Source organism: Ahaetulla prasina, chromosome 2 (assembly GCF_028640845.1).
Source record: "Ahaetulla prasina isolate Xishuangbanna chromosome 2, ASM2864084v1, whole genome shotgun sequence".
NCBI lineage: Eukaryota > Metazoa > Chordata > Lepidosauria > Squamata > Colubridae > Ahaetulla > Ahaetulla prasina.
This window is the reverse complement of record NC_080540.1, coordinates 81,895,105-81,907,980: the sequence shown is the minus strand read 5'-3', so window position 1 is coordinate 81,907,980 and position 12,876 is coordinate 81,895,105. Positions and strand designations below refer to the sequence as shown.

At 45.5% G+C, this 12,876-nt stretch overlaps 1 protein-coding gene across 1 annotated transcript in view; it reads left to right on the top strand.

Annotated features, from left to right (window-relative positions):
* Positions 1-1,896: 1,896 nt before the first annotated feature.
* Positions 1,897-12,876, top strand: part of UNC5A (unc-5 netrin receptor A) — a 104,264-nt gene continuing 93,284 nt past the window's right edge. Inside the window, exon 1 of the mRNA XM_058168679.1 lies at positions 1,897-2,430. Within this exon, the coding sequence (XP_058024662.1) occupies positions 2,328-2,430 (103 nt within the window). The 5' untranslated portion in view covers positions 1,897-2,327. The remainder of the gene's footprint in view (positions 2,431-12,876) is intronic.

Sequence of the window (12,876 nt, the reverse complement as noted above, 5' to 3'; positions counted from 1 at the left end):
AGGAGAGCTAAGTGTGCCTGCAAAGGAGTGGCAAAAGTTCTGTGATGGGAGGCTCTTAAGCAGCTGCCTTAGGGGCATTTTGCTGTCCTAGATTCAAGCAATTATTTTTTTTTCCCAAAGAGTCCTTGAGAGAGATTGGCCCTCCTTCCAGTTTCACACCATGTACATGTATCACACTCAGTCGAACCCGTCCCAGTAAGAGACCTTATAGGGTGGATGAAGAGTGTGGGTGAGGGAAGGGTCTTGTTTCCTCCCAGGCCCTACATGTGCGGAGGCTGCTTTGTTGACTTCAGATCTAACTAAACCCCCACATAAACTGTACTGTATGGGCACATTGCATATAACTTAGACTTACATTTTCAGGGTCTCCTTCCCTTTGGATTGGTCTTTTTCTCTGTTCCTTGATGCCTGCTAGATGCACTGACTACTCCTCTCATAATTCCTAGCCAACACACCACTGGCGATGGAAGTGCTACACTAGCAAATCTGCCAGAGACCAGGTAAGGGAAGGCTGGACTACAGAATAGCCTGTTATTCTTTGTGCTGCTTTGTCTCTACACCTTCCCTTCCTCCCCCATTTTTCCATGTCTCTGGGTTTGCTATGCTTTCCTGGGTGGGTGCATGCAGGTGATGTATGTGCATGCATGTTTGCGTCCCTGTATGTTGCTCGGTGTGCCTTTTTGTGCGATTCAGTGTACCTATTGTTTGCCTATGTGCCTCAGCCTGCCTGTATTGTTCTCTGCCTATTTTGTCCCATCTTTTGTGTCTCTTTCTGCTGGCTGCGGGTCTCTGCGCCGGAACAGATGCAGGTGTCTTTTTGCATCAGGTCAGCCTCCTGGCCTGAATCCTGTCCTCACTCGGGGCACTGGCGGAGTCATTTGTGCCCTTCCTCTGCAGCAGAAGGGGCCCAGGGACAGCGCAGGGATTCCAGGCAGCTCCTCAGGGGACATTTGTCCAGAACAGAAATGCCGGTGATTGGCAGCCCCTGGCCTGCACCAGAGAAGCGCAGGCCTGGACTCAGAAGCAGACGGGACTTTGGAATCCCTTGGGAGTTCTGGCTCCTCTGCCAAGGTGGAGAGTGGAGGAAGAGGAGCGAGCCTTCCCTGCAGAGGGCATGGCTGCATCTCCCAAATCAGCGGGGTCCCTTCCTCGCCCCTCCCCCCCGGTCCTCCCTCGCTCTCTTTCCTTCTGCAACATATGAGCGAGTTCCTTCGCGAGTGAAAAGAAGAGGCGATGACTGCCAAAAGACGGGCGGGGAGGGGGCGTGTCGCTGTGGGCTCATTGACCTTGGCCCCCTTTCTGGGTGGAAGGTGGAGGGCGCGACCGGCCGGGCAACTCTTGGCGCTCTCTCTTGGGAAGGCCGCTCGGAGATCAGAGGCTCCCGGAGGCTCCCCTCGGTGTGCCGGCGGGGCTGAATTCGCGAGTGCCGCGAAGGAGGGAGGGTGGCGGAGGTAGTGGAACCGCGGACCTGTTGGACGGACGGGCTGCTTTGACAAGGACCGGAGGAGGGGAAAGTACGCTTGCAATGGGGATGGTGGGGGGGGGAGGGCGTCTCCCCACACAGCCCCAGATTTGCTTACGGGCCTTCCCTCGCGGAAAAAAGGCAGGTGCGGGCATCAGCGCGCCCGTCCCCTTTCCCCGAGTGTCCGCGGGCAGGTTTTTGCAACCCGCTTTTGCCGGGAGCCAAGCACTGGAGGCAAGTGCGCGCGGCTCCGCCTGGCGGCTGCAGCTCCCGCTCCCTCCCAGCGGAGAGCTTGTTTGCGTCTCCGGAGCTTGTCAGTCTGGAACCAGCTGTTGCTCCGTCCCTTCCCGTGGCGGATTCCAGTCCGGGTTTTGCAGCCCCTCGCTGGCTCTTTCTTCTTTCTCTTCTGCATTGCCGCGGACAAGGTGCTCGCCGCCAGCCCAGCGCTGCCTGGCAGGGAAGGACCGAGAGCAGAGCTGGGCGAGAGCGAGTGAGACACGCACACGCACAGTCGCGCCGCGGCGCTCGGCCAGCGAGGGGGGTCTATGCGGCTGGCCGGCTCGAGCTCTCCAGCGCTGGCTGCCGGAGCGAGCCCCCTTCTCCGCCCGACGCCCTCGCTTCCCCGCAGCTCGCCCTCCGAGCCCTGGCGGCGGGTCCGTCGGGCCATGAGCCGCAGATGGGGCAGGCAGGGAGCCCGCGGCGGGCTTGGGTGCTGAGCGGCCCTGAAGTGCCCTGAGTTCTTGCGGGGGGCAGCGCCGGGCGGACTCCAGCTGGGACAGACGGCTCCCGCCCGCTCCCCTTCCCTGCTTCCTCCGGACCGGGTCTCGTCCCGTCCTCCTGCCGTCCCCGCGCCTCCTGCCGAGGAATGGCTCGATGGCTGCAGCTCGGCGCCAGTGCCCGCGTGGGCACAGGGCTGTGGCAGGTTCTGCTGGCCGGCACCATCCTCACCAGCCACATCCATCCCAACGGTGAGTCAGAGCGGCTTTCACGCGCGGCGGCGGCGGCGGTCTCAGTGGACAGCCACGGTGGTGGCACTCTTGCCGGGGAGACTCGTGGGAGGGACGGCGGGCGGGAGGGCGATGAGGCTCGACGGAGGAGACGACGATGCCCAGCGGAGGCACGGAAACTGACCGGGATCTCCTTTCGAGGGACGGGTTGGAAGTGGAAAAGGAAAGAGAACCCGACTTTGTAAAGGATGCGGCGGCGGCGGTTTTAAGATGCGCCGGGGGCGTCGCGTTGTTAGGCGAGACACTTGGCGAGAGGGAACCCAGCTCTTTCGGGAACCCTGGACTCGACCGGAGAGCACTTGGTATCACAAAGTGCAGCAACAAAGTTTCAGCTTGGCTGTATCCTTGCTCTGCATAAAGGAGCCATTGGGCTCAATGGCATATGGATGCCGCCTCCGTTGCCCTGGGAGTGCCAAAGACTCTGCTTTTGTTGTTGCTGCTGCTGCTGCAGCAGCGCTGTATGCGAAGGCCTTGCTTGTTGTTTCTGCCCATTGCTCCTGTCCTTCCACTGAGTCCAAAATCAGAACTCCAGAGAGAAGCCTACCTCCCGTCCCCATCCCATGCCTATCTGATGCCCCCCCTCCCCCCCGCAGCTTCTTTGCCTTCGATAGAATAACCTGATTCTGGGGCCTGTCTCTCACAGAACTCGGAGACGATTATTTTCTGCAAGGTGACTGAAGGATTTTGTGGAAAAAGGCAAACCAAAGTTTACACTGCCACTCTGATCTCGGCAGAGTGACTGGAACCTCTAGAAAGGCAAAATATGGAAGCAAAACTTCAGCGGTTCTTAGGGCAGTTGCATGGGGTGGGGGCATGTAAAAGAAGGCAAAGAATCAGAAAGGTACAAGCGCTTAGCCTGAATGACTGATTTCTGGGATGGATTCCCCCAGGTGGTGACATTTCCTGTCCTGGGTCCTGGAGAGACAGGTAAGGTTGTGGGAAGAGATGCAGCCGATGAGGGGGGAGGTGTAGGTATTATTAGGGCAACAGAATCTCCTTCAAAGCTTTGCTAAATTCTCCACAATCTCCCCATAATAATGACACCCATGGTGTCAGCCATGGTATAACCAGACTTCGATGCAGTTTCTAGTTTTAGCAGCAAAACACAGCCTGTAATAAAAATAAAGCAGCTGCACAATCCATTGGATCCAATCAAAGCATTCATTCTGAGATGGTAGACTCAGGACCCCAAATTGTGGAGATCTTGCAAGGTCAACCAGCAGGTCAGGTGCAACGCAGCTCTTCTGCCTCCTTTTTTCCCCCCAGGCAGGGTCCCAAAGAATTAACAGGAGTCACAAGTTGTACTCTCTGGCATTGCTTGGAAAACCTCAAAAGCTGAAAGATTTCCAAATGACAATCCTATTAATTCCATCATAATGCAGCAAGGTCATACTGTAGTTCACATACATTCTTGAACACGCTTTCTAACTGATCAGACAGGTGATCTCCAGCTATCTTGGACTTCAAGTCCCATAATACCCACTGGCCACATTGAATAAGAATCCTGGGATTTGTTTATTGCAGCACAATCAGACACCATCAGGTGGAAAGATTGCTTCATAAGCGTTTTTGATAGTTAAATGGATGTTTCAAAAATTAAGGGACTTTACGCCCATGCATGCCATACATATATGCACACAGAGACTGAGACAGCATACAGTGAGACCTCATGTTCCACACATGATATCGGCATGCACAGATCTTCACACAAGCAAAATGTAATTTATACATATGACTATTGGATGATAATGAAATGTTCATGCATGCACACACAGATACCAGTGTTTACACACACACGCACTCAGTACACAGACACACACACATCTTGCAAATATTCCCAGAAATAATTAACACTTTTTAGGCAACATGCCTCCAGTCCCACATGGCCCACAGACTTGCATGCCATAGAAACATTCAACTCTGTACACAGGCAGAACATCTGGCAGTAAAAACAGGCACTCTCTACAGAGCACCAACTGCAAAAAACAGCCCCCCTCCCCATTACAGTTTACAGCCGTATAGTGGTTCTTTTCAAACTCTTCACATGCCACAGGCTGCTTTGAAGGATGAGGACAGGATCTGGCAGCTGAGAGGAGCATAAGTGGATACTGTTTGTCTTTTCATTCTTTCCCACTGATCGCAGTGCCAGCCTGCAGGGAGCCAGCCAACCCTCCAGCAAAGTGGGAGGTGGGGAGAGGGTAGAAGCCTGCCAGCGCAGAGACACAATCACCCAAGGAAGGCTGTGGAAGGGGTTAGTTCCCTGCTGAAGGCAGCCAGTGTCTAACCTTCCAGGAGCCTGTGGATTGGACTCCCTGGCAGGATGTGAGGCCTGCCCCTTTGAGGAAGGGCAATTTAACCGATTTGCACAGTGGGGTGGACAGCAGCAGAATATAGCCACCTAGTTGTGCTTTATTCCAAATTCACAGGAATCTAGGCCAATCAAAATGCCTCCCTACTATCCCCTTGCCCCCCTCCCCCGCCCCAAATTATTGTGCTATTCTGAGAGTCACAGTGCCAGCCATAGCCAGGCACAGTGTAGGAGTTGAAATAAGCTCTCCAAATTGCTTGACTGATTCCTTTTCATTCCACCTCTCTGTAGCCCCAAGCGCCCCTTTCCTTGGATGGCCATAACTGCTCTTTGGTCTCATATGCGCTTTGTCCTTGTCTCCGTTTTTTCTTTGGTTCCATAGACCAACAGCCCCTTATTGAAATCAATGACTCTTCACTCTCTTAATTCCAGTCTCCTTCCCAATTCTGTCACCAAGGCATGTTTGTGAAACTGAGAAACCCAATCACTAATATAATACAATACCTCCTCTTTTTAATCCAGAATATTTGGCACTCAGGACATAGTTACTAAAATGAATTAAACTCCACTTTATCATACAAGCATGCCTCAGACTCCACCCTCCCCCAATCCTTCTTGTTTCTTTTAAGCTGCCCTGACTGATAGATAGATTAAAGGATATTCAGGAGTGATTGATTTGTCTCAGTATTGATCTTGGATGTAGGGGCCTTAGAGTAAAGGTGCACCAGACAAAGATACTTCGATTGGCAACCTCAGTTTAGATGGAAAGTGTCCTAAGGCAACAGCTGGAGAAAAAGGATGCCTGAGTTGCTCCTGGGGTAACTTCTAGGAGTTAGCCATGTGTGGCATACAAAGGGAAGCCAGGATCCTGTAATTTAGTTGGCATATTCCAGAAATGTTTCTTGATTCAGCTTGACTTGTCCTCTCTGTCAGCAGTGAGACAGAACAAAGCACTGTCTGCTGCCTTCTCATTCCTCCACCACATCTCCCAGCACCTTAAGTTAGCTGTAAGTTAAGCAATATTGAGCCTCACTTTTCATGCAAAGTAGGGAAAACAACAGAGTTGCTCCACTGCTGCCCTGTTAATGTAGTGTTGTGCAAAGTTCTGGGAAGGAGCCATACTATGAACTGAAAGCCCAAGCAGGGCTCTTGATGTCTTCTGAAGAAGGATGCCCTGTTAAGTAGCCACTGAATATATATTTAAAAATATGTGACATCTGGTAACATGGAACCTTGCCTTCAGTTCCTTGTTCTAAACCCCAAGGAAGATGTCCCACATAAATTTCTCACAACCCATGCAGGCACAGAGTGAACATCCTTTCTCAGTTACCCATGGAGAAATGTAGTGGTCAGAAAAAATCTTTGAATCTAACCTCTTTCTGGTCAAAGAGCAAATAGGGAGGGTGTTTGAGGAGAAATGTATTCTTTGGGTAGAAAAGGAGAAGGCCAAGACTTGAAAAATTGGGGAGAAAAGCTCTGAGGCCATATTCTCCATCCCTGATTTCTGATCACATTGTCATTATTATGGAATTCTTGCTAAGGATCCTGCTACGCACACGCACACACGTCCCAAATAGAGTCAAATACTAACAGAGGAGAATATTTGTAGCTCAGGATTGTAATGAAGGCTCCTTGGTGCTTGAGCACTGATGATGTTACCTAGTTTGGATAATAGAACATCTACAAGAAAGCAACCAAGTTCGGAGTGCACCAAGGACTCCTCAGACCCAAATACTATACTGAAAGCATTCACAATCCTATAAATAGACAAGAAAGTGTCAGGCAGGTCTTTCTCCAGCTCCATCCACCTTCACAATGGTCCCATTTCAGCTTACCTTCCAAGGTTCTCCATGTACCAGCATCCCAAAAATAAGGAGGCATGTCAAAAGTAGTTTCTCCTTAACTAGCGCTGTCTTGAAGTGTTAATCTACAACTCCCATAATCTGTAACTAACAAGACATACATATTTGGAAACAACATTACAGAACATCTAGAAGGTGGAAGAAGGCTACCCACTGGTGGTCTTCAAATTTTTTTACTGCTGGTTCTGTGGGCGTGGCTTGGTGGGCATGGTAGAGGAAGGATACTGTAAAATCTCCATTCCTTCCCCACTCCAGGGGAAGGTTACTCCAAAACCCCCATTTCCTCCTGATCAGCTGGGACTTGGGAGGCAGAGAATAGATGGGGGCAGGACCAGTCACAATTTTTATTACCAGTTCTCCGAACTACTCAAAATTTCCGCTACCGGTTCTCCAGAACTGGTCAGAACCTGCTGAAACCCACCTCTGAGGCTACTCTAATGGAAAGTTAGTATCTAGGCAGAGAATGCCCTGTGAAGAGGGGGAATAACATCCTTTGTTCAATGTGCCATAAGAACATAGGCAACATTCAAAAGTACAAGTATTTCCTTAGAAACATCATAGAAAGGGTGGGGTGGTGTTCATAGTTTGAGAATTGGCTCATTAGTGCAAATTTATCTGAAGTAATCCACCAATAGGATGGGTGTAAACATGGTTATCTTGTACTGTAATATTGTCTCTCTCACAGTGCCTTGAAGGGCCAAATGTGTCTTGGATTAGGCATCTCATCTTGGGGGACAACCAGTATACCCTTTCAGTCTCTTCTGAAACTGATATAAAATCAGCCAGCCTGTTAAAACTGAAAGCTGAATATGATGATTTCCATTCTTTAGAAATACATAAAGAAAGGGAAGGCAAGCTTCTGGGTTTATTTGAGAGTTCTCTAAGGGTCAGTTGTGAAAAATACAGGTGGAATTTAGGAGTTATACTGTTCGCAAAGCAGCCTGTTTTAATTGTTAATTCAAATCCTCCACAAGGAATAGAATCACCTTCTACTATGTTACTCGCTCTTTGTTTCCATAATTACATGGGCTAAACACAGTTTGATGGATCATTCCTCACTCACTCTTCAATGTTCCAGGCAATGTTTTTCTAATTCTAATCTAATCTGCATCTTTGATGGTGGACTAATTAACCTAGAATGTTCCTTAGAGACATCAACAGGTATTGCAATCACCATTTGATTCTTGGAATAGTCTTTGGAAGAGAAACAAGAATTCTGATAATAGAGCTGTTAAATGTATTTAAACTTTGAAAAGAAATAGCCTGTATTATCTCTGAAACGATCCTTTAAATAAACAAGGACTTATGCATTAGGAATAGCAAAAGGAAGTTTTAAACTACTTGTTTCCCACCTTTATTTATTTTTCCAAATAAGGTGATGAACATATCCAGCAACACCTTCCTCCTCCTATTTTCCTCACATCAACAACCCTGCAAGCTGACTTGAGCTGAGAGAGACTGACTGACTCAAGGTCACCCCAGCTAGCTTGGAACTCATGGTTCCCCCCCACCCCACCCGCTTTCTAGCCTGGTGCCTTAACCATTGGACCAAACTGGCTGTCATTAAAGACCATTGCTAAAAACTGCATCCAGAGGGTGTGCTTATACAGTACGGCAGGGCATGGGGATGGATGGGGGAATGTATTGGTGAGGGGAAAAAAGTGTTGATAAATCAGAGGAGATGTAGAGACTCTGTAAGAATGACTCGAGGGCTGGGAATGTTACCAAAGCAATTCGATCTGTTTAGTCTCTCTAAGAGAAGGGTAAAGGGTGACTTGATCACAATCTCTACATATCTACATGGTACAGAAAGAGAATTCTGATGCTAGTTGGAACGTTAATGCAGAGGAGAGCCCTGTGTCTGAAGACCGATGGCCAACAAATTAAGCCAAGAAATTAGTTGCCGATATGCTGTACCCTCTTAGCACCAAAAGAGAGGAAAGTAACCACTGAAGTAACCTGACTACAGAATTGTTGCTTTATTCAATAAAGCCTTCTTTCGTAACAGAAACTTCTGCCAGAACAAAGGATCTGTAAGATCTTTCATTAGCCCTACTTTCCAACATACATGAAAACGCAAGACCGTCTGATAACTTTGGGATAGCATCAACTAGATAACTACTACTGAGCCAATTTGTGGCTTTTTTTGGTTCATGCTGGGGTCAGCAGCACCTCCCCTCAAAAGCATGCAGAAGTAAGGAAATAAAAAGGCCAGTTGTGTCTTTTCTTCTAGGAGACCAGATCATTACTGTGAAGCAGAGCTGAAAAGCAAGCAGACACTTCCAGTAGTTGTATGCTAAGATTTCCACAAGCACATGTGGAAACTTAAAATGGGTACTTCTAATATTATAGGCTTTTCATACATAATTCCTAGGATTTCAGTTGAAGCCTAGTGACCACAGATAAATTTTCTTCCCAAAACCTCTTTTTCAGGTCTCTCAGTGGTGCACTCATTGCAATTGCAATCCATCCAGCTTGCTGTTGGTCATCTGCTTCTATTCCCAGCATAGAGCCTTCTGCAGAAAGCTAGATCTTTGCACAATGTAACCAAATTAGAATAATTTGAGCCTGATCATTTGTGTCTCAAGTGAGAACTCTGGGTAGATTTGTTGAATGATCCATTTCTTACTTTTCTTGGCTGTCCATGGTATTCTCAGGTGTCTTCTTCCACCACCAAAGTTCAAAAGTTCAATACTCTATCTTGCTTCTTTGAAGAAGCAACTTTGCTACCATAAAATGCCATGAAGAATATTATTTATTGCATGATTATAATGCTTATACATATAGACATATCATAACATCTGAGTATCTTTTCTAAAACATTCTAATCTATCAAGTGCTAGTCTTGCAGCATATTTCTTGATTACCTGTTCTTTTATTGTTGATGATGGATCCTAAAAGGCACTTCAATATCTTAATTGTCAATTCTAAGGCTAGTTGGTGTACCTACTGTCGGTAGCTTTGGCTTATTTATATTTAATTTTATTCCCATTTTTATTGAGCTTCTTGACTTTTATTACTAGACCTTGCAAATCTTTGCATTTTCAGCTATCAGAGTAGTGTCATCAGCATAATGCAGATTGTTTATGTTTCATCCTCAGTTTTAAAACCATGCTAATTTTCCAGTTCAGCTTCCCTTAATATATATTTAGCATATAAGTTGAATAAATCAGATGAAAGTGTGCAGCCTTATTTCACTCCTTCGCCAACCAGGAGCCACTTTGTTTCGCCTTGTTCTGTCTGTACTGTGATTTTTGGACTTGTACATGGTCAGAGTAAAGATGGTGTAGTAGCAGCAGCAAATGCTACTTTGGGGTTCAGAATCGAATTTACAGCTCTTCCCTTTCCATTCTTGCACAGCCATCCCAACTAGTGGAGTCTCCAAAATCAGAAATTTTAGCAAAGCTAAGGACTTCCTTTCACTTCCTCTCCATAATCCAACCAATTATTGTTTTGACAATGAACAAATTTGTGTTCTTCAGTTCTGCTACTACAATTGAGTCTCATCAATATATGTCAGGACATCATAAACATCACAAGGAGAAGCTGTGAATGTCTTCCAACTTTACATTATTTTGGTCAGAGGCAGCTTTAGGATAACAATTCATTGTTCATCAATTCTTGTATTTTTTTAGCAACTGAATCATAAGCAGAAGAGAGATGTTGGGGTGGAGGAGAGTGTAAACATAAGAAGCGAGTTTTTCCCCCTCTGGTTTACAGAAGATAGCAATGTGTAGAGTTCCCTGCAAAGATTGTGATCTATAAATGACCTAAGACAGTAGGAACACTAGAACGTGGGAAGAAGCCTTATGTTAAGTCTAGCTGTTCAGTATGGTCTAAATATTCTACAAACAGCTCTTCAAGTTTTCAGTCAGGAGTTTTTCCCACCATTTCATCAAAATACTGAGGCAGGAGCTCTATTTCACACAAGCTTCCTTATAAAGAAAAATGGGATAACACCAAGTGAATAATAGCTGCAGCAATGCATATGTCCTATTTCACAGAAAGCACACTTAAATTTGCTAAATTTCATTTGGCCAGTAGCTTTAGTTCCTGGCTAGAGTCTGCTAATATTGTATGACCAGGATTCTTCCATTCTGATCTTACTTAACATTCCCCAGCCCTAATGTGCACTCATAACTGTTCTTTTTCTTTTAAGAATGTACCAACAGTACATTGTGTTGTTCACTTACTCCTGCCATCCTAGATCTGAATCATTGCAAATACCAACATAAAAATATAAGAATTATTGCCCCAATCAAAAATCCAACCTCTCTAAACTGGAAATGCTGTAGCTATAAGATACTTGCAAACAAGCCATGAGAAAGATTTGTTTTTTTTCAGGCACATGACAGTTGGAAATAAATTGCCTGTTGTTACAGATTTCCTTTCTTGTAGCTAATATTTGTTGATAGACTTACTCTCTGTTATCTGTCTTTTAAAGTCATTGGCCATCATCACATACAGGAACAGTAAATTTCATATGCTAATTATAACATGCATAGATAAGATATCTTAACTACCCAGTCTACTTGCCAATAATTTAATCTGGATGAATAAAGAATTCACTATTTTGAAAAGGGAAGGGATAGATTAGTTCTATATAATTTCCTAATACTATTCTTAACTTAAAAATATTTCATGTTCTTCTTTAGTCAATTTTAGTAATCTAAAAAACGTTGCTTCATTATTATTTTATTTAAGATGTCACAATTCCCTGATTCTCTTTGCCAATTATGCTAATGAAGCAGCTCACTAGCCCCCTTATAGTATACCTACATCTAGATCAAGCAACTAACAAAAACTGTTCAGAAATATCTTAACTACCAGTCAATATTAAGGACATTTATGACCTCAACTATACATATGTTTACATACACATATCACACATTCAGTTTGGGGAAAGATTTTACCTAATGAATGCTAATCTAGGCTCATCATTCAATTTATTGATAGGTCTACATGGTGGTTTGGCTTATATACTTTTATTAGCATAGGCTAAAATGGAGTTATGCCTAGGGTATTTTGCAATGCTGAAATCCTACCGGTTCGCAGGAACCAGTAGTGATAAAAGCTACCGGTTCGGTAAAAAGCTATGGGTTCATCTGAACTGGTATATCCGACGAGCAGCTGTGCTGTACGATTTCCTGCTTTCTAGCGAATCTAAATGATGTACCACAGCTGTTCTTCCCCTCACTGTTCTACTTACCTTATTAAGTGTCCTTTTTCCATGCAAAGTGCACATTTGGCACACACTGTGCATGCACATGTGCGCAGTGTGCATTTGATGCACACTGCGCGCATGTGCACACATCATGCATTTGGCACGCACTGCACATGCGTGGACAGAGAACCAGTGGCAAACTGCGGAGGATTTCACCACTGGTATGTTAAGCCTTTTATGTTAAGCAATACTTACTTGGGCAAATTATATGAACCTAATTGTGATTTTTCAACTCCAATTTGGAATCTAGGCTGTTTGTCAACTCAACCACGTAGATATCTGTATCACAGATCAAACTAATCAGTAATATGTACAGCAATATTATGTCTCAGTGTTCCCAGAAAACAAACCCCTTTGCATATGGAAGATTAGAATGGAAGAGTATACATAAAAATACTGGTGATGAATCAGACAACAGTATTCAAACAACAGCCAGTTCATCTAAGGCTCTAAGCAGACTGTGAAAGCTGCATCTTTTCCTCATCTATATACTACTAAAACTTCCATTGTCATTACCTTTAACTGGGCCAAAAAGTGCATCATAAGGCAACACTTTTTGAACTTAAATGGACTAACTTACAGAATGTTTCCAAAATCCAGGACCCATGACTACAGAAAGAATTGAATTTGGGGAAATTATAGCTACATCAATGCTTCTGTTGCTGTGGACACATGACCTTCATTTTCAAGATACTTCCTACCAGCTGGGAAGAGAGATTTCCGATGCTCTCTGCCAGATTTCCACAAGGAAACTCAATGGAAAAGCCAGCAGGAAGTCAGGATTCATCCCTGCTCCCATGCTTTTTTTGCCTTCCCTTGGTCATTTTGTTTTTCTGTTTAGGTAAGGAAGTATCTCTGAAACAATGCCCCAATGGGGCATGGATTGTCTAGTTTATTTCAAAATTCTTTGCTTTCAGGGCCAAGGAAATAGCAGAAACCTTTATGACATGCTACTTTTAAACTATGTGTGTAACTATGTGTACTGGAGAGCATTCACTTATATGATCTCCCAC